The sequence below is a fragment of the Osmerus mordax genome, chromosome 18 (genome assembly GCF_038355195.1).
Source record: "Osmerus mordax isolate fOsmMor3 chromosome 18, fOsmMor3.pri, whole genome shotgun sequence".
In the NCBI taxonomy this organism is placed as follows: Eukaryota; Metazoa; Chordata; class Actinopteri; order Osmeriformes; family Osmeridae; genus Osmerus; species Osmerus mordax.
Genome location: NC_090067.1, coordinates 4,392,338 through 4,416,452, shown reverse-complemented (window position 1 = coordinate 4,416,452; position 24,115 = coordinate 4,392,338). Strand labels below are relative to the sequence as shown.

Here is a 24,115-nt window from a genome sequence, read left to right as displayed (position 1 = left end):
TATGACTGGCTGCCAGATGAGTCCAGCCAACAGCCCTACTAATTCTCCCTCTCTATCTCAGTCCAATTCCACTTAGTTCTGTCAATCTCACCCAGCCTCCACCTGCTCTGACTACAGAACCAGTCAGGCCACAGAACATCCTGTCTGTCTCATGTCAACCTCAGAACCAACGCTGATGTCACCCGAGCAGTGGCGTGTGTCTGCCCTGTAGTGTGTGTGTGTGGGCGTGTGCGTGTGTGTGCGTGTGCGTGTGCGTGTGTGTGCGTGTGTGTGTGTGTGTGCACATACATAGCACACATCCACAACATACATGAACGTGCATATTGTGTCTACCCTTTTTAACAGATAATTGTAGTGCTGTCAGACAGAATGTCTCTCTCTCTCACACCCAAACACACAAGAGTGAGAGCTTGATAGAGAAAGGGACAGACAGACAGACATACAGGCAGACAAACAGGCAGACCGACAGCAGCCAAAAGAGCCATTTCATCATCACAAGTCAATTAAACTCAGTGGAATGTAACCGGATATTCTCCTAAGGCTCTCTGTCTGACTCCAACTAGCTCTTCTGAATACACAATTGAATGTATCTCAACCAGAGAGCGACACATCGCTGCCTCCTGTCTCTTTGTTTCTATTGGTATGCACTTCCTGTTGTTTGTGTAAGTTTGTGTGGAGTGCATGAGATGCGGTATGGGTAGGTGGTTGCGCACATACTTTCCTATGCCCTTATCAGGGTGTGTGTAGATGGTGAGGATGCGTGTGTGTGTCTGTGTGTGTCTGTGTGTGTCTGTGTGTGTGTGTGTGTGTGTTATTTATGTTTCCCAGCTGCCTTGCCTGAAAACCGAGCACTTGAGAGAAAGATGGCTGGAATCTAAAAATACCACACTTGAGTGAGCATTGCTTAAATGCACTGCCACAACTGTCAAGTATGTTTGTAGATACTTGGGCAGGTCTATCTTAGTCTTTGAAAAAAATGTGCCTTTAAACCATGAATAATGAACACATAAAAGACTAGACTGTTCACTTTGAATTTTTACCTAAGAGCTACGAAGACTCATTAAGACTTTCTCAAGAAGTGTAATGCTGAATTAATAATACAACATTCATTTAATATGAATCTAATCAAATATTAGTCACTTATATTTCTCAACATACGTGTTTTGCATTGTTTATTTTGTGAAAACCAACACTGACTCTAGATGACGTGACGTATTTATCAGACTTGCTCATCATCATGAACAGTTATTAAATTGTTCCTTTTTTATAGGGCACTGCTTTCTCAAATTATTACTGAACGATGGCCACATTGAAAGTGAAAGGTTTGGTGCACATATATTAAGATTGTGCACGCATGCAAACACGCATCCTGGACACACCCACAAACACACACAGGAAGGTAGCAGATTTGCCAATTCGTGGAAGATGTAAGACCCTGATCTCTGTGTATTTTATCCCTTATTCAAACAAATGCAAACACACACACACCCAATACACACACCACAACCAACTACAACTTCCTGCCAGATGCTCACTGTCTTCCTGTCTATAGTTAATAACTCAGTTACCAGCAATATGACTGCACAAAGCAGATACTAGAATCAGTTAGTAAATTCAGTGTAAATATAACTAAGTTATTGATACAGCACAGTGTATGTTATTGTAGGCAATATTGCAAAAAATGATCTTGGGAAATGGAGTCAAGAGTTGCCAAAGCTCTTGTTCAGGTATAAACTTTTCCCTTTAATCTCAACATTTTCTTGCAACCTCTCTAGACATTTTTAGACCCAGAGACTAAGTTGGATACATTTGAAAGTTCGTGTTTTTCACTTAAGCTTATTATTATTATTATCATCAGAACTAATAGGATATGGCAGTCCCCATGGTGACTAAGCTCATCTAATTATCATTCAACATACGGTGCTGTATGATTCATTTCATACTGGAGAGTGTGTGATAAGTCGTTACGTGCAGGGTAAGGAGCAAGGCTAGCACAGCAGAATCTCCCAGGCTTCATGAATCATGTTTCCAAGTTACCCAGGAACGTAATCTTGTGGGCTTAAGTGTGGTTACTGCTTAAAAACAGTGCGGGGTGGCATGTTAGGAGCGGTTTGTAAGACGGGAGAGATGATTCTTTGAGAAGAAGAGGAGTAGATGATGGTAATCGCACGGTAGACATCAGTACTGAGAAGACCCGAAAATCTATCCATCGAAATGAATATGAACATAAATACTTTTTATGTGAAAATGAGACTATTACATAAACGGTCAGGTATCACTTTATGACAGCTATACGTGTAGATAAAAACATACCAAAAATACTATTTCAGAGTAATTAGTTACAGTTTTTCACAATTGTTAACACACGTTTCTCAAAACAATAACGGCTTTTTCAAAACTGCATACACAAAACTGAAAACCTCACACACAAAATGCTAAACCTGACACTCCCTTTGCAAGATGACTCTTTGCCATCAAATCTCTTAACTGTTCACAAAATGGAACTCGTGTTTTCATTTGGTACACACAGCCATATTTTCAAATGACACACACATACCAATCCTTACAGTACACACAACTAAGCATTTACAGCACACTGAAGTGCAAAATTTAAAACACAATTCTGGAAATGGAACACACCATATGAATGACAATGACTCTGGAGAATGAGCCATTTCTCCTTTTGTAAAATGTCTCAGTGTAGGCGTACTTTTTTCATAGTCAAACATAAAACAGCACACGAATATGCACATTTTTGCTTTTTGTGTGTTAACAATTGTGAAAAACTGTAAGACTCTTGTAAGTATGTAGCTTCTCTTCAGGTAATATTACTGAGCCAAATGCTATTGTTGTTTATTTTTGGATAAGAATAACAACTAAATAGCATGTGTCTAGAAGCAGGCTACTGTAGCATGACCTGATGTGTGTTTCTACATATATAAATCCCCATGAGGAGGGCTGTGCACATGAGAGAATAATGTGTGCTTCTGTAAGTTGATAGAGGAGCATGTGGTGGTAAAATCATAAAGAGGACTAGAGAGAGTGAAGCTTTGCGGTGGAAAACTGGACTGGATTCCCTCAGGAGAAAGGCAACCTTTAATGAATTCTTAAAGAAGAACCATTCTCACACACACACACACACAAAGACCACGGCCACACGCACGCACGTCATGCAAACAAGCAGCAGACACATCTCCCCCTTTCTCTCTCTGTCTCAAACACACACACACAGACTCACACACACACAAGAAAACATTGTGTGTCTCAAAGCCTTAATCTAATAGAGCCGTCTCTGCCAACCCCTCATGCTAGCAAGAGTCCAGAAAGAGAAGCAGGGAGAGACAGGGAGATGTGGACAGAAAGAGTGAACCTAGGGGTAGAGACATAGAGAGACTTAAAGGAGGAAAGAGAGGGCCTCACAGGATGTTTAGTGATAATGGGACATTGAGCTCGAGGGAGGGTCCAGTGTTATCTCTCTCTCCCCTGTGTGTGTGTGTGTGTGTGTGTGTGTGTGTGTGTGTGTGTGTGTGTGTGTGTGTGTGTGTGTGTGTGTGTGTCAGCGTGCGCACGCGTGTGTTTGTATGTGACATTTATAAAGACAGAGAGCGTTTACATGTGTGTTTGTCTGTCTGCACTTGCATCTGTGGAACAAAACACCAAACTGCCCTAGTTTGTGGCTCCTGTGCATATTTTGTAACTCAGATCTAAGTGGCTAGTATTGATTCTCTCTCTCGTCATGACATCATTACGGCGGAAGCCCCACTCATTGGAGCTCTCATACGATGATCCTTTCTGATACAGAGAGAGGAGAAGTCGGGACAGGTCAAGTCTGAGTGTTTTGGCCACATCAGTGACAACACACACACGCACACACACACATAACCCATGCACATGTACTCTTACTTGTACTTTCTCTCTTAAACACAGCTCTTGCCCAGAGGCTGCTGAACCAGTCTCTCCGTCCTGAATATGTCTGTCCCTCTCAGACCCAGTGTGGAGTGGGAGGAGCAGACAGAACAGGAAGTCAACGTTTGATTTGTCCAGACAGTGCCAACTGTCCTGTCCAGACCAATCAGAATGCCTACCCGCCTCATCCATTGACCTAAGAATTTCAGTTCCTGGTACAACAGCTAGGCCAACTAGAGCGTTTTCCAATGTAACTAGAGTGTATAGGGTTTCTGTGAGACTTTACAAAGCGTATTCTCCTGGGTGCATTGTACCGGCCTCAAAAGTATATTTAATGAGAACGGGGAGTGCGTGGTCTTGGATCTGGTTCAGTGAGGAATTGGCCCGTGTCTGTTTGCCTCAACTCAAACGTGGTCATGAGGAGTAGCCAAGAAGTCATCTTCTAGGGAGAATCTTCTCTTCTGGATTCTGCGAAGGAGGGTCAAAGAATGTTCTTTCTGATGTCGCAGATGACCGCTTGAAAGGCCATTTGGCTTCACCAGAGGCTTAATCTCTTGGTCCTTTATTTGATTTCTTGTGATCTCTAACCAAGACCATGCTAACCATGCCAACACGCACAGCTGCCAAATGATTCACGTATTAGAAATACTTACCGTACCAAACTTCTGACCTCCTTTCCACTCCACTCCTCCATCCTTCACCTTCTCCTGCCTCTCTCTCCCCTCCATCCCACAGTGGAGCTGGACCCCGAGCATGCCCAGAGGCTTCCGGGGGCGGAGTCTGGGCAGGCCCCGCCCGCCCAGGTGAAGCTGAAGGAGAGACAGAAGTTCTTTGAGGAGGCGTTCCAGCAGGACATGGAGCAGTACCTGTCTACCGGCTACCTGCAGATAGCTGAGAGGAGAGGTGAGAGAGAGAGAGAGAGAGAGAGAGAGAGAGAGAGAGAGAGAGAGAGAGAGAGAGAGAGGAGAGGTCCAGCTCTGCTCCTGACTTGGTCCCATACTGACTGTCAGTGAAGTAGTAGTCTTTAATAAAAAAAACAGTTTGACAAATACATTTGATTTCACCTCTGCCAGACTGATGGCACCTGTGATCGGGATGTACATTTTTTGGTGTCAATTTGGTCCATTCAGTTGGAACTGCACGACGTGACTCAAAATGGAGTACTTACATGTATTGAAAAACCGCTGTGAATGCCGCTTCTGAGTAATGGTATTGTGTGATGCAAGTTCACTTGCACTGAAAGCCACTCACACTGAGAGAAATACAAATGATGTCATTTAGCAGAGAAATGTCATTCTCCACATGCTGGTTTTCTATTCAGTCCAATAATAGAATTTCACACAGTGGTTTACCTCATTGCATTACTGCCAAAAGCCAAGGGCACCCAGTGGACTTAGTCAAATGAGAAAGTGGATAAGGCCCAGGCTGTGTGTGTGTGTGTGAGAGAGAGAGAGACAGAGAGAGAGAGACAGAGAGAGAGAGAGAGACAGAGAGAGAGAGAGAGAGAGAGAGAGAGAGAGAGAGAGAGAGAGAGAGAGAGAGAGGGAGGAGGGACTGTATGGGACTGTTTTGCCAAGCTCTTCTTAATATGATCCCCCCCCCCCACTCCCCAGCCTCCACCCTTTTCTGCCCCACAAATCCCCTGGAAATAGCTTATTAGAATGAAAAGTAGAGAGGAGGGTTGCGCGGGGAGTGAAAGAGGGAGATATGCAGACAGTCAAACACAGACAGACAGAAGGAGACAGGGGAGCGAGAGGCAGCAGAAGAAGAAGAAGCGACGGCACCGTTCACAACGTGGGAGAGAGGAAGAGAGCGACAGAAGAGAGAGAGAGTAAAAGTCGAGGGTGGGGGGAGAGAGATTCAAAGGAGGGTGAGAGAAAAAAAAACAGAATGGTATGAGAGTCTGAAGAGAATTGACAGAGGCGGAGAAATATAGAAAGAGACATACTAGATAGAGAGAGAGAGCTCGGCTAACCACATCAACCAATGGAAAGAGGGTCACTAGACAGCAACCCGACTAGAAAACTCATCTTCTGATACATGTCTCCAACACAGACCTTCTCATTTTCACTAAACATGCAATGAAAGATACTGGCGGAGCGAGAGGACGTTTCTTTCTGAAGGGGTCATCTCGGGGTGAAAGGAAGGCTGTTTCATTTCATGTGAAAATAACTAGCTTGAATGAACACATTGGAAGGCCTGTTACTTACATATTACCAGCTTGTCTCAAAAGTATACATCTTCCATCTTACAAAATAGGTTATTTTCTTTTGCGGATAACAGAACCATTTATTCTGCTTTATGGAAGTAGACACATATTATTTTGTAGTAGTGCAGTATTCTGATAGCCTAGATAGGGGTCATTTGATATGACAAATGCCACTCATTTCATATTGAAAGGTATTTGTTTGCGAATGTGTATATGTGTGTGTCTAAGCTCTGGGTGCCACAAACATAGATCGTAGAAAAGGACCTGAAATTGAACATGCCACATGAAGGTCACCGAGAGTGAATGAGTGTGTGTATGTGTTGTATGCATGCTTCGACACACGTACGCATGGTGAATGGCCTGTACTGATCATAGATATTTGCATGGTTGTATGTGTGTGTGTGTGCATGAGCATATAGTATCTGTTTGTGTGTGTGTGTGTGTGTGTGTTTGAGCAATAAACGTAGGCCACTGTCTCTGTGGAGAAATAACCGTTCCCTCTCTCTCTCTACTCTTGTTCCCTCCTCGCCGCCCTGCTCTCCTCTAACCCCTCGAGGTACGGTACGGCACCCTGTCTCGTCTCACCTCCCCCGGCCGCTCGTCCTCCACCTCATGTGCTGGTCACATCGTTCACAGTGCACTCACTGGCTATTCATATGACGCATGCCCAGAGCCAGTCATGGGTGTTGACCGGACAGAAGAACTGGCTTTGTGGTTGAGAAGCAAGGTGGTGAATCCAGGATCATGCCTCCTTTTTGTTTGCTTTTTACCGTGCACTGGACTAGGCTAGCTAGTCTCACAAACCCAAGGAATTGAGTATATATATTATACTTTCAACTATTTTCAAAGTAACTTTTCATCTGATTGAAGAGCTTTGAAAGCACAATTTAAACGTGCAGATTGGCTTAACTCTGTTGTCTGATCTGTATACCCTGTGAGGAGGATTTGCAGTTTCTCACCAGACTTCCAAATTCACACTTAAAAATCTGCATTGAGTCTTTGTTCGTACAACCCTGATTTCTAAACCTAGTTATCAAATGTAAAAAAAATGCAGATAGATCTAAATGTAGTGAAAACAAGTTTTAAATAATCATTTTTGAATGCAGTGTTTGATAAAGACATGTTACTGCAGCTTTTTATTTATCTTTCTCTTTGTCCAGTTGATATGTTTGAGAGCTTGGGGGAAACACATTCCTATTGGCTCCTTCCTGGACTCAGCCCCTTGCTGTTGCATCATAGGAAATGTAGTCCTGGGTATGTGTGTGTTAATGGCTGCTTCTTGTGTGTCCTGCTTAGAACCAATAGGCAGCATGTCTTCCATGGAGGTGAACGTGGACATGCTCGAGCAGATGGACCTGATGGACATGTCAGACCATGAAGCTCTGGACGTCTTCCTGCACTCTGGGGGAGAGGACAACAGCGCAGCCTCACCCGGGCTGGGTAGGAGGGGGAGGGAGGGACAGAGATGCAAAACACACACACGCTAAACACCGATTACTTGCACTATTTCTGACTATACCACAACGTGGTGTCTGTAGGTCCCTCACGGTTCACTTGATCAGAGCTCTAACCTTTGGCGCCCCCTGCAGGTCCGGACGTGGAGTCGTTCACCTCCGAGATCAGCCTGAAGGTCCCCACCCAGGCAGACCTGAGGCACAAGCTCTCCTCTCTCTCCTCCACCTGCACCGACTCGGCCAGCCAGGACACCGAGGCTGGCGAAGACGAAGACGACGAGGAAGAGGAGAACGGAGAGGCCGGCCGCTGCACGGTGGTGGTGACGCTGGACGAGGAAGAAGTTCACCTCGATACGGCGTTGGCCGAAGCGGCGCACTCACCGACGGCGGCGCAGGGAAATGAAACGAGGAAAGACCGCGGGGGCAGTAGCTTGTAAGATGGATGGATATGATTTCACTCAAACTCACAGATTCCACTCATATTCAAAGGACCAAACAACGTGTTTTTTTGCACATAAGTGAAGTAATGACGGAAAGCAAAGGAGAATGGTCAGAAAGAGAAAAGTGTTTGAACCCAAATGTTTATACAGTATCCTAAAGTACGCGTGCGTGTATCTTTAACTCTGCCATAAAGACCCCTTTTCCCTCGTGTTTTAAATTACATTCAGCACTCGTGTCAATGTCTCTATCTAACAGACAGGTATATGACAATAACAGCCAAAGTTGGTTTAAGCTGATCTGGGACCAACGCATTCCCACAAACTGCAGAGGAACCTAGTGCAGAAGCACCAAGGTTGTCTGGAGGTCAGTTTCTTATCTGATCTTTAAAGAAAGCCATAAGGAGCCTGGACCTTTCCCTTTGAGGCGTTCTGAGAGGACCAAAGCTCCACGAGGACCAAGTGTTACGCACAGGAGGACGTGTGCGGGGAGCTACATCGTACATGTGTTTACCGTGGTTCAATCCTCTTGTAAAGAAATCGATAATGTTGAAATGATTGTGTGTTTACAATGCCATCCCCTCCCTGCGACTAGAGCCTAAAATGTCTTGACTTGTTGGTAATAAATGTGTCTCCCCCCACAAAGTCAATCTCTCAACCAGGGCGCTGAGTGCTATACATCAGAATACATTGTGACTGGGATAGAGCGATTGGTCAATTTTAATAGTCTCCCTCCACTCGCTCCTAGTGATTTACAACCAGGCCTGAGCCATTTTAAAAATGGGAAACTGACAGAGAGAGAGAGACAGGTGAAGAGAGAGAGAAATTATTTGAGTGGTGGAGAGATTCGGAGAGTTAAACTGTTTAATACTCCCAGTCAGATCTAAGGCTGTACAGTCTGGTGCCACTAAGACCAAACTACAATGCTCAAGTGTACCTCCAAGTGAGAGTACAGTACATCCTACCAATGACTGAATAGGTTGGTGATAGACAAACATTTGTTATGGTGTGGTGATATGCATCCATTTAGTTTCGGAGTTACCAAAACATACTCCCAAAAAGGCTAATCAACTGTAGCCTGGCTCTGCCCTCCTACGTACTTCCGCTCAATTTTATTTTTGCTTCTGTACATAGGTCTGGCCATGAGGTACGTAAGTCAGATTTTTCAGGTTGATTTTCTACCGGCGAATCAGCGAACAGAGGGAGTGGCTGAGAACGATGACGTTGATGTCGCGCTAGTTTGTGTTGTAGTTCCGTAATGGCAGTGGAGAAAGATGCGAGCAAAGCCATTCGGTCCGTTGTGGCAACTCTGCTGAATATCCAAAAGTTAAAGCCGGAGCAAGAACAAGTTTTGCTGAGTTTTGTTGGTGGCCATGATGTTGTGGCCCTCCTCCCCACGGGGTTCGGGAACAGTTTGATTTTCCAGCTACGGCAGCTAGCTCTGTTACAGTAGTGGTGAAGGAATTGGCTAAGGCGAACGCTAGCGATTGGTTATGGCAGATCAGAGTGGCTCTGGGCAGATCCAACAGAGTACCCGCCTACAAGGAAGTCAACGCTTGTCAATGGAGCGAGGCCATACTCTCTGTACAAATGCAATGTACGAGAGTCTGGTTAGGACCAGGCTAAATCAACTGCAGAGAAACATAAACAAATGACAGGGAATTGTCCATACGTTTTTATTAAACCTTAAGTACAAACTGCAAAAGTAAAAAACAGTCAATATAACCAACATGAAATGCCTTCCAAGTGTAGGGAAAGGCTAAAATGCTGCGCTAATAAATTAACTCGCCAGAGACCAGACTTTGAGCAAATAGTTTAGACTGTAGAAAAAGGAAAAAAATATATCAAACTGCAAAAAAAAAAAAAAAACTCCTGTCTGAATAGATTACATTGTAAGGCCATAAAAACTTGACAACCATGTTTTTAGTTTTTTAGTTTTTTTTTTGTTGAAAACACCCGACTTGGCATTTCCTTAAATACTCCTAAAACAGTTCAGTCTTCTGCAAGGGACGACAACCAACAAACTGGATTATAGGATTTTCCTTGACAGTCACCACTGACAAGCTCAGTGCAACATGAGTAGCTACTACATTGTTGAATTTTCAGTAATGAAAATGTAAAAACCCAGAATTTTTTTGTGAACATATTTTTCCCTTTTCTTTAAAAAAGTAAAGCTAAACAAACAAACTAAAAAAAAAAAAAAAGGGGGGGGGGGGGGGCGTCGCTACTCCCTATCCTCTTTCTTAGTGATATAAGCAGCACTTAAAACTTTATACACGGGACCAGAGCGACCCTGTAAGCATCAAACTCACACGGATGAAGAAATTGAAGTGTAAGGCTTTTTCTTCATCGAGCACTCCCCTCCCCAACCTTCCTCTCTCTTCCTTCCTTCCTTCACCCCAAAAAACAAGGCTCAAGTATTTAAAGACATTTACAGGATTATGTACAAAAGTTGATGTTGTTTGTGTCAGAACGTTCTGCTAAATCACTCATTAAACATTTGGAAAAGGGAAAAAGCAGAAAGCAGAGGAGAAAGAAAAAAAAAACTTGGACTTTCATATTTCACATTTTACACTCTTTGACTAGTGGCTCTACTCGAGATAGCACATCAGAACAAGAAAACTAAACAAATCAAAAACACAAAATAATAATAATAATAATATATAATAATTAATGTTTACTGGTACAGCTGAAACAAGAGGACTGGAAGAATGGAATGTTAACACGATTGCACATCTAGAACCGGAGAGAGGCCTAAGAGCTTCCCCGACCTGTGGGAGGGGGCATGCCGACTGGTAGCCGGTGCGCCCCCAATATTTTCTTTTGTATTGTTATACAGTAATAATAACCAACAGCACCAAAAACAATGGATCTCCTTGCTAAGTATTAGGCACAGTTTTCACTCGCTAGCAAAAGAGGGATCCCTCCATACAACCAGGAAGTGAGAGACCAGCGGCAGCCTCCTTTTTGGGGTCAAACTGACGTTGCCCTGCCTGCCTCATGTCCACCAAGGGAAAGAAAGATTGAGGAATAAGTAGAAAAGACAGAAGATCTTCGCAAAAAAACAAAAACAAAAAACATTAAAATGAATGACAGCTAAAATCCAAATAAAAAAAGTCAGCCAAAAAACAACGTCTGTCTTTCAAGTTTCACCTGGGATCACCTCCCCCCTTTACGACCAGGAGCTGCATCAAGACAGTCAGACTTTGGGTACTACTCGTGTCGTTTCAATAAAAAAACAAGCAAAAGACCGCTCTTCTTGTTCCACCTTGTGTTCACAGTTCACAGTGACGCGATGGTGAGGCAGGGGATTAGAGAATGCAGTCTAAGGGGCGGAGTCAGACAGCTGACAGGTCACCAAATTGACCTATTCAGAAATGGGGGGGGGGGGGGGGGGGTGTCAGGTGATGGTTTGGCAGGTGAAGTGGGGGGGGGGGGGGGGGGGCGTCACTTGTACCTGTGAACCTCTCACTTAATGCTAAGGACAACTTCAAAACCAGCAAACCACAAAAAAAATGAAAGGAACCTCAAAACAAAAAAAAGACCTTCTTTCGCGCTAGTGCAAAAAAGACAGCTTGCTCTTAAGAACAAGGTTGCCATACTAAGGGGGGTGGGTGTGAAATGAGACGGGGAGATCATTTTTGGGGACGTCTACGTGTCTGTGTGTGTTTGGGGGGGAGGGAGGGGAGGGGAACGGGGCATTAAAAGCTTCAAATCAATTGGTGGAAAAAAGAAAGAAAAAGAAACGGGGGCTCTAGTGATTCTCGAAAGTAAGAAAGGGGAGGGATTGGGGGGGATGGGAGGGGCACGAGGACCTCGGACGGCCCCCGCCCCCCCCTCAGGACACGGCGGCGGCCGTGGCAGAGCTCTTGGCGAGGTGGGCGGGCGAGATGCGGGACAGGGACACTTCCACCGTGGCCCGCTTGCGGGGGCCGCGCTTGGGCCCCGGCTTGACGGGGCTGCCCCCGTTACACGCCTCCAGGACGGCCCCCTTCTTCACCACGGCCTTCCCACACACCTGGCTCACCAGGCTGTTGATCTGCTCCTGCGTGGCACAAACAACAGGGCATGAGGATGGACTCCCATCCTGCTGACACATTTGCACAGTACTATACATAACACCAAACACAGCACAGCCTCCTGTTTGACAAAAAGCATTGCACTTCCTGTTTTGGAAACCAACAGGTACAGACATCTGAGCTCACCAACAGCTAGCCTGCACACACACACACACACACACATACCTCGTCATAGCGGTACATCATCTTTAGGCCTCTGCAGGACTTGTGTTTCTCCACGTAGCGCAGGGCGCATTCCAAACAGAACACGACATTCTCATTCTCCTGGACCACCTGCAGGGGGCGACAGCAACAGAACGTCTTCAGACACTTCCCATCAAGGTTACTAAGTACCATGAAACTACACTGATATATCCACAGTAACAACAAGTAGATACATAGGGGACCCTTCCTCCCCCCCCAGCTTCATGCCCCTCCCCCTCCTCACCATGGACAGGTAACACAGGTGCAGGCATATCTGGCAGCGGCGCTCTGATGACTCCAGCGCCGGCCACTTGCGCGGCTTCTTCCTGCTGTCGCCGAACGCCTGGTTGTTGTCGTGGGAGCCGTAGCGGGCGGAGGAGAGAAGCCCCGCCTCAAAAAGCTCCTGCCGCTGTTTCATCTCTATGTTCCTATTGGACAGGGAAGGGGGAGGGGCTTAGGGTTAGGGAGACTGTAGAGCAAAAGGTACCTTCCTATTGGATGACTGGTGTATGTTGTAATTGGACAAGAGAGGGAACCATTAACACAAAGATGTTTCTCATCGGACGCAAAAGCACATCCCAGTGATAAGCCTCCTTCTATATAAACTGAATACAAACTGGATTTAACTGTGTACTTTACCACCTATAAATGATACACTTCCAACTGAATTATGCACCACGATGTTAGAACACTGCGCAACAATGAGGACGCAATCAAGTGAGTATCCACTAGACCACGCTGCTTCCTGGAACAGGCCCACCCGTCTCCTTGGAGACCCTTTGAAGGCGGCGCAACCTACGGGCATCTTTGATCGCGACGCCATGGCAACGCCCACCCACCCACCCACCCCCCCCCCCCTGCCCGCGAGCCCCGTTCGACAATAAAGCCTGCCGTTAGAGCACACCGGCCGCCCTCAGCCGCCCCTTTGATGTCGGGCTGGGCGGGTGGGCGTTGCCATGGCTACCGTACCTGAGGTCTTTGAGGAGGGCGGAGATGGCGTTCAGGAGGACGCCGTTGTCACGCTTGGACTCGGCCGTGGCGATCTGGTACAGGAGCTTCTCCATGGAGAAGGGTTTGGCTATGTGACGACACTTCAGATCCTGGAGAAAGGGAACAAAGAGGAGGGGGGGGAGAGAGAGAGAGAGAGAGAGAGAGAGAGAGAGAGAGAGAGAGAGAGAGGGAGGGAGAGGGAGAGAGAGAGAGAGAGAGAGGGAGGGAGAGGGAAAGAGAGAGAGAGGGAGGTGGAGAGAGAGAGACGGGGGATATATTTAACAAAAGAGCCCTCAAACCGCCCAGTTGTCCAAGAAACCGGGCAAATTCACAAACGGCTATGAGATGAAAACCCCACAAGCCCTCAGCTGAAATACGTTCTGCTGATGACACGGCAGGCACTCCAGCCCTCGTCAGTCAGGTGACAGGTGGAATCCAGCCCATCCAGAACCCACCCCTCGGGCACTGCCTTTGGCCGGGTTTCCCAGATTCGTTAAGAAGCTCTTAACGCTAAGAGCTTCTTAGGAGCGTTCTAAGAGCGTTCTAGAGCGTTCTTAGAACGCTCTTAAGAAGCTCTTAGCGTTAAGAGCTTAACGAATCTGGGAAAACCGGCCTTTGACGGTGACTGTTAGCACTTAGCAGCAAAACAAGACTTAAGGCTTATCTCTCTGTGTCAACATGCTAGACAAGGGCACACTTAGTGACCGGCAGCTCTTGCTTTGTGTTTTGACTGACTGAGGGGTGGGGTGGGAGAGAGAGAGAGAGAGAGAGCTACCTTAGCAGCCTGGTATCCCAGGTTCATCCACTGGGGGGTGGCGAAGGGCACCGTCTCCGACACGCTGTAGCCGCAGCACACCTTGGACACGAAGGTCCCCGGGAAGCAAACCACGAACTGGCCGCTCTGCTGCACCGTGCGCTGCACCTGGATGCCCTCGCGACACAGCAGCTCCGGAGAGATCTGGAAGGGGGGGGGGGGGGCACGTACCAGGCGGTGTGAAGACGGTGAAAGGAGACCCACGGGACGGACACAGACACATGACAACAATCCCCCCCTCACACCCCCCAGACAGATCCGCCCTGACACACACACACACACACGACAGGGCCGGGAGCCTCACCATGATGTTCCTCTCCAGCATCTCCAGGCCGGGGGTGCCGTTGGCCTGCAGCAGCCTGTGCACCACCTTGTCTAGCTTACTCTTCTCCTCAGCAGGGATGGAATACCTGCGGGAGCACCACAGCGGTTACACTCCTGCATGTGTGTGTGTGTGTGTGTGAACCCTGCGTCGTGTCGTTCAGCAGATATCTACATGTGAACTCAGCAGTGGACTGCCAAAGCACACTCTCACTCTCTCTCTCTCCCGCGCTCTCTCTCTCTCCCGCGCTCTCTCTCCCCGCGCTCTTCTCTCTCTCTCTCCCGCGCTCTCTCTCTCTCTCCCGCGCTCTCTCTCTCTCCCGCGCTCTCTCTCTCTCTTCCGCTCTCTCTCTCCGCTAGGGTCAGAGAGAGAAGGGGGGGCAAGGGTTGGATTGTCCGTTGCAATTGGTACTGTATTTTGCATTTTTGTGATTAGTCAGAGCCCTGACCAGAAAGAGGCTGCTGTTACGTGAACCCGCCACCAGAGGGCGCCTGTGGCGGCCCACGCTGCTCCTGCAGCCTTTGTGCAGGACGATAGGAGCTCCAGAGAAGTCAGCCCCTCCATGTGCCCCTGTTCCCGGTTCACAGATCCAAGACCTGGGTAGGTTTACGCCTCACTCGGCCTTGTTTAGATCTGTGAACGGGGGGTGAGGGAGAGGGCCCAACTTCCTGGGGTGGGCCACCTCTTAGCAACCTTCAGAGAACCTTCAGAGAACCTCCCGTCCTTTCAGCTACTTACAAAAGTGCATCTTTTCCCTCAGTAGGTATTTGAACGATTTGACATTGGGTCGATTTATCCTTTCAAATTCGACGACGACGACTCACTTTCCTTTCCAGGTCAGACTTGAACCAGCGATCAAATGCGCCGCGGGTGCACTCCCGCTCCCTTTACGGACACACGACACAGGTGTGAATGCTGGAGATTATGCATGACAACTTGCCTTGTCCTGGATACCTGCCCACCCACACGTATACTCACCTGGCCCCACCCGTGGGTGGAGGGGGGTGAGGGGAGGGAGGGGCCAGTGTGCGGCCTCTGCCCAGCCCCCCGGAAACCCTGTCATTCTATCACGCAACACTCAACTGGGGCTAATGCAAAGAGATTAAACAGCACAACCTTCACAACAAGTCACAGGCGTGTGTGCGACTGCGTGTGGTTCGAGTGTGTGTGTGTGTGTACGTCGCTCTGGATAGAGGCGTCTGCTAAATGACTAAGTACGTGTGTGTGTGTGTGTACCGCGAGGCGTGACATCACAGCTGCGGCCTGCCGTGCGTGAGGGTACCTGTGAGGGAGGGGGCTAGAGGGGGAGGGGGGGCTCCACAGTACCTACCAAATGCAGTCAGCACCAGTGTGTAAGTAATCAATGTATGAAGGCGATTTTGGTCTCGAGACCAGCATGAGGTAGAAAAGACCATTCCGATGTTCAGCCATGGAATGGTCACCCCTAGAGGAGCAGGAGGAGAGAGAGACAGAGAGAGACCGTCAGAAAAAAAGAAACAAACAATGTTTGTGGTTGAAGCTATTAGCACACATCACCGTATAACTCGTAATAATGTCGGTCCCTTAATCGTTTCCAGTCTTAATCTCGGTACGAATTCCAGCTCGATGAAGTCATTTTCTTTTCACAAAGAATAAAGGATTTCTCAACGCAAACTTCGAATATGGGCTGATCTGGGCTTACCGGGAACAGCACCTAGATGCCTCAGAATGGATCCAGAGTTGTTGGGAAGGACAGTGAGGTTCCATCCGTGTCTGAGGGAGGAGGGGCAGAAGACAACAGCAGCAGGGTTAAACACGCACACCAGTCCTGTGCGGCAGCAGCTAGTCAAAGCGGTCTCTGCTTATCTTTTAACGTTTTACAGTCAGTCGGGGTCGATCACGGGTCAGCGTCCCTACGACGCCCAATGTAAATAATCGCGCAGGCTGGTCGGCTACGTGTAGGCGCACAGCATCGTGACTTTAGATGCCCAGTGTGGTCGGACGCTGTGACGGCAGGTGAGATGGGGGGGGGGCCTGACTGAGGGAGACGGGGGGGGGGGGGGGGGGGCGTCTTACTTTGAAAATGGCTCCGACTTTCCACAGGGAAGCCGCTCCCATGCGTACTCGTGTCCACTTTCCCATAATGCACTGCCACGTGGCAGTCGCGCTCCTCCACTATCCTCCAGTACTCTTGCTGGGAGGGGGGGAGGGAAGGGGGGGGGGGAGGAGATGGGGACGGAGGAGGGGGGGAAAGAAATGCGAAAGATTAAGAACAGGTTTGTTTGGGGGGGGGGTTTTGGAGGGGGAGGGGGAGGGGGGGGGTTGCACACTGAACAGCACACAAAACTCATACTGATTTCTGATTGATCACAAGTCACTTACAATAGCACAGGCAGAATCGATGGTAACCAATGGGAGGGGGAGGGGGGCGGGGGGGGTATTTTCTTACCTCGACCTCACTGGCTCCAGGCTCCTTGTTAAAGCACATGGTCATGGTGTTTCTGGCTATCCTGAAGAAGTTGGTCAGCGACACTGATTTCCCCTGGAACGCACAAGGGTGGGGGTGGAGGGGGGGTGGGGGGGGGAACACAGGCCACCTGTGAGCTGCCAGGCATGTGAACACACAGTCATGTCATCCTGGGAAAAGGACGGATTTCACCACAGACAAATGGGTGCTGAAACACTGTCACAGATGGGCTTTCCAGTAGCTGACCTGAGCATGTGTTTACGTGTGAATGAGGGTGTGAGTGTGTGAAAGAGAGTAAAAAAGGAAAATATAGCATATATGCGCAAATGTGGCTCTGTGTGAACAGAGTCGGTCAGTGTGCTGCTGCAAAAGGTCATCTCTGTGAGTGAGCTTACACGGTGTGTATGAGTGCTGGCTTGCCTCTGTGTGTGTGTGTGTCTGTGTCCATTTTACCTCGCCTCCTTTCCCCTCATCTTACAGCCCCGGCGCATGTCCCCCCCCCCCTCCCGTGCAACCTCACAAGGACCCCTCTGCCGATGCTTTGAAGAGTCGTCCATAAATCTGCCTGCACCGCCCCCTTGTGCTCCAAGGATTTACTGAGAGGCTCCTCAGTGCCTCCCTCCCCCTCTCCTCCTTCCCCTCTCCTTCCCCTCTCCTTCCCCTCTCCTTCCCTCTCCTTCCTCTCTCCTTCCCCTCTCCTTCCTCTCTCCTTCCCCTCTCCTTCCTCTCTCCTTCCTCTCTCCTTCCTCTTCTCCCTCTCTCTCTGAGTGGGAGGAGTTAAGGAGAGGGGTGCTGGGCTCCCTCTCTCAGCATGGGGCCACCTGGGTCACACACAGGCCCCTGCCTGGAGGAGGGGGATCCGGTTGCACAAAGAGGACTGAGGCAAATAGGATCCAGACCAGAGGACTATGGAGCGTGTGTGTGTGTCTAAAAGGGATCCTGCGGTGCGGGGGGGGGGGGGTAAATTAACACAGGAACTCCCCCTACTATGTAATATTCAGTATGTAGTTCCAGTGTTGGACTGATGCACGGGAGTATGTAGTTCCAGTGTTGGACTGATGCACGGGAGTCTTAGTTGAACCCTCTGCGAGTTCATCGTGCGAGTGTGTGCCTGCGTGCGTACGTGTGTGTGAGCCTGTGTGTGCGTGTGGCAGGCGGATTGGGGCGGCCATGTGATGGACAGGGAGAACACTGGCAGAGGCAGACGGCAGTGTGGAGGCCTGTGGGCTGCTTTCACAGACCTGACCTACATTCCAGCAAGCACAACACTGCAGCCAGCCAGGCTACGACTGCAGCTGCCACACACACACACACACACGCACACGCACACATACAGTACCTACGGTAACTACACTATGCATGGTGCACCTACCAATGGCATTTTCCTTGACGTGAACAATCATTGGTATTCTTTTTATGACCCCCCACGTGCTCTATAGGAAGCTTGTATCTCAAGCTGTGTTGACGTTTTCCTCAATTCCCACCAATGCCACAACTGTAGCCTCAGAGGACGACAATTCCAAGAGTAACAACTTGAATCTTCCTGGGTTTACTAGGCGGGTACAGTCCGGGCTGCTTAAGCACCGTCATTATGGTGTTTCACAAGCGGCAAATATAATACTTAATATCTGGTGTGACGCGAGAACAAGTGCATGGTGTAAGGGAACGGCTCAGATGAGAGTCTAGAGGGGCTCGCCGTTTGGCAGCAGAGCAGCTCGCACAGATGTGAGCTTTCGACATGATTAAATACCCGCACGCCATCTCGTCGAGCACATGATTCCCCCGGAAGATTCTGGAAAGCCCTCACCTTATAAATACACTTGTGCTGGTCAGAGAGAACCCCGCGCTCTTCCTCCTCCTCGTCCTCCTCCTCCTCGTCCTCCTCCTCCTCCTCGCCCCTCTCTCTCTCCTCCTTGCGTTTTTCCTGAGTGAACAGCCTCCTGCGCCCCACCTTCCCCTGCGGCCCGCCGTCCAGCTCCTTGGGCCGCCCCCCGGCGCACACGCCGTTGCTGCGGTGGCGGTGGTGGTGGGCGGCTCCCACGGCGGCCCCCAGCACACCGCCGGCCAGCCCGTTCTTGGGCTCGTAGCGCGGCAGGCCCAGCGCCAGGCCCAGCGCCGGCCCCTGGGGGTCCGAGTGGCCCTCCAGGGGGCCGCGGCGGCGCTCCAGGGCCTCCTTCTCCCGCAGCACGTCGGCCTGCAGCCGCAGCCGGTCGTCGGGGCTCAGGGAGTCGTAGGAGAGCAGGTACTGCAGGTAGGCCTCCTGCAGCTTGGCCAGGCGGTCCTGGGCCGACTTGGGGATGCGCAGCAGGTCTGCCAGGCGGCTCCACTTCTTCAGGTCCATCACCTGCTGCATGCCGCCCATGTCGTTGATGAGCTGGAAGAAGCGCGCCAGGTCCACCTCACAGCCACCTGGGGTTGGGGGGGGGGGGAGATAAAGAGAATGAGCCTTAAAGATACTCCGTGGTTTTGAAACGTCTAATGTCGCTTTCTATTCTTTCTGTCTCTCTTTTCTTTTCTTTTTTTTACAATCGATTAAGCTTACAAAGCGTCTGACAGTGTCACAGTCGAGGATGAGGTTACAGGTCACATCCATCTAGGAGGGGAGGGATGGTGTGTGTGTGTGTGTGTGTGTGTGTGTGTGTGTGTGTGTTGGAGCATACGGCTCAACGACAGTCACAAAGGCCTACAGGTTCACCCTGTCGTAATCTCATCAAAGCAGGCCTCTCTGTGTGATGTCACCGTAATCCCTGTCTGATCTGACAATTCCTCTAGCTTCCTGCTAAGGTCAAACACACACACACACACACACAACAGAAACATTTACTTAAATCAACATATACCCACATATCAATTACAAAAAAGGTCATGCATAATACATATATTATATAATACTTCTTGTTAATAAGCTATAAATTCCATTGAGTTAAAATCCTTGCCCTCAAGTGGGGGGGGGGAAACTGCGTGAAATGAATATGGCTGTTAATTGGGTTCAACGGAAGCTAATCAGAGAAAGGTCTTGAGGGACCCTGGCTTCCTGGTTGAAAACTGCAACCAGGAAACGACACTGGTGGCTCCCAGGCCACGTGGGTAAGACTACAGCTCCCAGGCCACGTGGGTAAGACTACAGCTCCCAGGCCACGTGGGTAAGACTACAGCTCCCAGCCGTGACTGTTCCATCCCTGGCATGCACCCACAGTCACACTAGGAGGATATGTTCTCCATTGTTGACTGTACTCTGAGGAGACTCACGAACACGCCCACGCACCCCCGCTCCGCTTATAACCCAGCGAGAAATCAAGAGTGACGAGGGGATTCGCTGGGGCGTATCGCTCTCCACAGTGTGCTACCGTGGGTCTGTTTTAGTGTTACTGGCATCTGCAACCAGGAAAATTCCGGAAAGCGACGGCGCTCGCAAAAACGGCCGTCACAATTCTACGACGTCGAGGTACAGGTGTGCGTGTGTGTGTGTGTGTTGCGTTGCGGCGGACTAACCGATGACCGGCGGGTCGTCCATGGCGATGCCCTGAGATTTGAGGTGTTTCTTGATGCAGGCCAGCCGCTGCACGTTGGGGCCCCAGCGGCGGCCCAGCTTGTGCACGCGCTGCACCTGCGTGACGAAGCGCATCTCCTCGCTCAGCTTGCACTCGGGCCTCCAGTCCGCGGGCGGCACCACGCGGCACACGCCGCCGCCCGCCTCCGCCCGCTCCCGCACCGCGTCCAGGTACACCAGGGGGTCCTGGAACTCGCGGGGGGCCGGCCGGCACACGGGGGCCTCGGCCAGGGCCGCCCAGCCCGCCCGGCTGCGCTCGCGCTCCTTCTCCCGGTCGGCTCGGGGCTCGGCGGCCGGTTTGGGCGGGGTGTTCCCCGGCGCGGGGCTGGGAGGCTGGGGGGCTGAGGTAGTGGTGGCGGCGGCGGCCCGGCCCTGGCCTGGTTCTGGTGGGGGGCCCGGGGAGGAGGAGGAGGGGGAGGGGGAGGAGTGGCTTCTGCTGTGAGACCTGCTCTGCTGCTGTGCTTGTCGTATTAACATCAGTTTGCCGGCCGACGCCCGCTTGGGCCGCTGGCGCTCCGGCTCCGGATTGGCTGCTGGTGAGGAGGAGGGCGGGGCGGGGGGCGGCGGGGGGGGAGGAGGAGGAGGGGGGGCGGGCGGAGGGGTTTCCGTGACGCCGGCGTGCCCGTTGGGGACCGAGGCGAGGGCGGCGGCGGCCAGGGCGGCGGCTTTCTCCTGATTGGACGCCTTCTTGCTGCGCGTCTCCAGGGGCGCGGCCTGCAGCAGCTTGGCCTTCTTGCCCTCCGCGCCCGACGCCTTCCCCTTGCCCCCGGCGGCGCCGGGCCCCGCCCCCAGGCTCGTGAGCGCCACCTCCAGGCGCCGCTTGGAGTTCCGCAGGCCCTCGCGGCCCTGATGCCCCTCCCCGTCCTGGCCGGCGGCGTGGCGCTGCCCGTTCAGCCGGCCGTTGAGGCGGGCGCCCGCCCCGTTGGCCACCTTGTGCGCCGCCCCGTTGGATAGTAGCACCTGTTTGCGGGTTTTTGCATTGCTGTACTGGGGGGGTTTTCCTGAGTTGGCGAGGGGCGCAAGCTGGTGGTGACCGTTGCTGGCACCGGAGGGTGGGGGGGGGGTAGGGGTGATTGTTGGTGGCGGTGGACGCCGGGCTGTGTTTGCTCTGGTTCAGTTTGGCTTTCTTGACCAGTTCTCGTTTGGCTTTGGTGTACGTGACGTGGCCCTTGGACACGGAGGCTGTGTACTTCACAGTTTTGGACGGCAGTCGGTAGTCTTTCGCTTTTTTGGCACCGGCCCGCGTCAGTCCGTTCACTTTGGAGACCTGCAGGAGGGACGGGAGAGAATCCAGATTAGGAAGCAGTCATGACGGAAACGCCTGAGCGTTCCACAGGGGACGTTTCACTGGGGAGTTTGTGTTGCTGACACACAGACACATGCGCGCACACACACACACACACACACACGAAAGCCAGGGGTTGAGGCTAGGGGCTCGACGTGAAAAGCTGTGCCAAGCTGGAATCCACAGGCCGGCCTGTGGGCTGTAAAACGTCTCGTCTAACTCTGAACAACAAGACTCCCTCTCTCTCTCGCAGAACCAGCGACAAACGTCTGGCACCACACGAAAAACGACAAACCAAAACAACACAGACGACGACCCCAGCTTCACATGCCCCCCCCCCCCCCCAGGTCTCACAACCATCTCCGTCTGAACATCGTAGAGCGGAGGACTGCAGCTTAAAGTCCCGCCCCAAGCGTGCATAAACTGCCTTTTTTATTGGCTGAGGTTTCCTTTACTGGGGAGCATTAAAGGCGAATTAAAGGGGCTTAAGGGGTTTGTTTAGCAGGGGAAGGGGGGGGGGGGCGGCTGGAGATCAGAGGCTGGTCGGAGGGTCTGGACGGAACTAACGGATCTGGTTCCATGTGGCTGTACGGCCGAGGGCAGCTGTGGGGAGACATGGGGCGGTGTGTGGGGGGGGGGGGGGGGGAGGGAGGCTCACAGAGCAGGCCCGGTGGGGTGGGGGGGCATCCTCTCTCTCCCCCTCCCCCCCCTCTCTCTCTCCCCCTCCCCCTCTCTCTCTCTCCCTCTCTCACTGTGTGTGTCAGACTGTCTTTTCCTCCCTTCTGTTTGCCATTATTTCTCTCCTTTCTCTCGTCCAAATACACCCTCCGTCCTGGTGTTCCCCTCTCTCCGTAGTATCTGGATCTGTGAGTACAGTACGTGTGCTGGAATCCCTCTCCCTCGGACACTTTGTAAGACTTCCAAAAAAAGGCTGATTCAATACCCCTTTCCAAAGCAGTTTGTCTACAAGGGCCGAACCCCAGCCGCTCGCAGCGTGGCGGCGTGCTGGTGGTGCGAGCTCCTTGAGGGAGGACACAGTGACGTGAGGCTCCGCAGAGCCAGCGGCCTGCTGGGAGGGAACTCTGGAGGACAACCACGGCGTTATCAATCACCCCGGCGCCGCTGCGGGGGGACTGCGTACGGGTGGGGGGGGGCCACGTGTGCCTTTGAAGACACACACACACACACACACAGCTGCCGACCACCCCCCGACACACACGCACACACCCCAATTCTGTTGCAGCTGTATTGTATTTCTATCAGGTGGTGGCCCCCCCAAACACAAAAGAGAGGCTATTAAAAGATAAGGGAGGGGTGAAATGTGACACCCCCAACCCCCTCCCCTTTCACAAGTCGTCTGTCTTCCAGGGGGGGGAGAGAGAGACAGGGAGAGAGAGAGACCAGGGTCAGAGCTGGGGGGGGAAAGGACAGACGAAAAGACGGAGCACACTATGAGCCACAGTGACGGATGGATGGACAGATGGATGGCTAGGTGGGTGGATGCCAAAAACCCGACGTGGCCCTCGAAAGCGTCTCTCCATGGAGCCCCCGGGACCGGCTGACTCTCAGTCTAGACACACGAGGAGAACCAGAGACAGAGACAAGCTAGGTCTGAGCAGTCACAGCCTGCTGACTACCATCCTTATGTGGAGTGGGGGGTTACTGTGTGGTTCTAGAGATAAAAGACATGCGGCCACTAGGGGTCTCTGTTGGGTCTGCTGCAGAGCCGTCTTGGGGAGGTGGGGGGGGGGGGGTGCATGTGAGCCTTGGGCCAGCTAGTGCAGCAGGATTGTTTGGTCTAGTGGAGACTGAGGAGAAGACAGGGGGAGGAGGGAGAGAGGAGTCCTGACAGAGCCTCTGTACGTCACTGGCTTGTGTCTGGAAGTCCAACGAAGCAGGCCTGCACCCGAGCAGGGAGAAAGAGAGAGAGACATGGAGACACAGAGAGAGAGAGACACAGAGAGAGAGAGAGAGAGACACAGAGAGAGAGAGAGAGAGACACAGAGAGAGAGAGAGAGAGAGAGAGAGAGAGAGAGAGAGAGAGAGAGAGAGAGAGAGAGAGAGAGAGAGAGACAAACAGAGACAGAGAGAACAGAGACTCCTCAGGGTCCAAACAGATCGAGGGAGAGCGCGGGTGTGAGAAAGCGAGAAAGGGCAAACGAAGAGGAGAGAGACCGAGGGAGGGGGAGGGGGGGGTGGAGGAAAAACATGAGGGGCACGAGCAAGACAGCTGGAGCAGGAAGAGAACGAGCAAGACGAGGAGAGAGAGACAGAGAGACAGAGGAGAGAGAAGAGGGGAGGAAGACGGCTGTAAAAATAGTGTGCGCACAAACTAAAGAGAGGCTGAGAGGGAGAGAGCGCCGGGGTGAGAACGAGAGAGCCAAGCCGAGAGAGAAAGAAAGAAAGGGGGGGGGCGACCAATAGAAACAATAAAAACAGA

The 24,115-nt window shown here is 51.0% G+C and overlaps 2 protein-coding genes across 3 annotated transcripts in view; one reads left to right on the top strand and one right to left on the bottom strand.

Moving 5' to 3' along the window:
* The first annotated feature begins 1,560 nt into the window (after nt 1-1,560).
* Nucleotides 1,561-8,639, top strand: dtnbp1b (dystrobrevin binding protein 1b). Of its 2 annotated transcripts, none has more exons than XM_067256093.1 (4): nt 1,561-1,727; nt 4,642-4,809; nt 7,421-7,555; nt 7,705-8,639. In XM_067256093.1, exons 1-4 carry the CDS (start codon nt 1,682-1,684, stop codon nt 8,004-8,006), a joined length of 651 nt encoding a protein of 216 aa, XP_067112194.1. In that variant the 5' UTR covers nt 1,561-1,681; the 3' UTR covers nt 8,007-8,639. The 2 variants fall into 2 exon arrangements, with proteins under 2 accessions (XP_067112194.1, XP_067112193.1); XM_067256092.1 differs by having other exon boundaries at nt 7,412-7,555.
* Nucleotides 8,640-9,668: 1,029 nt separating this feature from the next.
* Nucleotides 9,669-24,115, bottom strand: part of jarid2b (jumonji and AT-rich interaction domain containing 2b) — an 85,123-nt gene continuing 70,676 nt past the window's right edge. The window contains 15 exon segments of the mRNA XM_067255476.1: nt 9,669-12,051; nt 12,251-12,358; nt 12,513-12,696; nt 13,238-13,368; nt 14,034-14,216; nt 14,377-14,482; nt 15,725-15,764; nt 15,767-15,838; nt 16,076-16,146; nt 16,450-16,474; nt 16,477-16,567; nt 16,823-16,915; nt 18,648-19,249; nt 20,333-21,452; nt 21,454-21,657. Coding sequence (XP_067111577.1) covers nt 11,845-12,051; nt 12,251-12,358; nt 12,513-12,696; nt 13,238-13,368; nt 14,034-14,216; nt 14,377-14,482; nt 15,725-15,764; nt 15,767-15,838; nt 16,076-16,146; nt 16,450-16,474; nt 16,477-16,567; nt 16,823-16,915; nt 18,648-19,249; nt 20,333-21,452; nt 21,454-21,657 — 3,237 coding nt within the window. The 3' untranslated portion in view covers nt 9,669-11,844.

What these genes read in the sequence shown, in the direction of transcription:
- dtnbp1b (XM_067256092.1), top strand. Translation starts at nt 1,682, where the DNA reads ATGATCTTGGGAAATGGAGTCAAGAGTTGCCAAAGCTCTTGTTCAG. An exon ending in TTGCCAAAGCTCTTGTTCAG is followed by an intron (nt 1,728 to 4,641) that starts GTATAAACTTTT and finishes TCCATCCCACAG; the next exon opens with TGGAGCTGGACCCCGAGCAT. An exon ending in GCAGATAGCTGAGAGGAGAG is followed by an intron (nt 4,810 to 7,411) that starts GTGAGAGAGAGA and finishes TGTCCTGCTTAG; the next exon opens with AACCAATAGGCAGCATGTCT.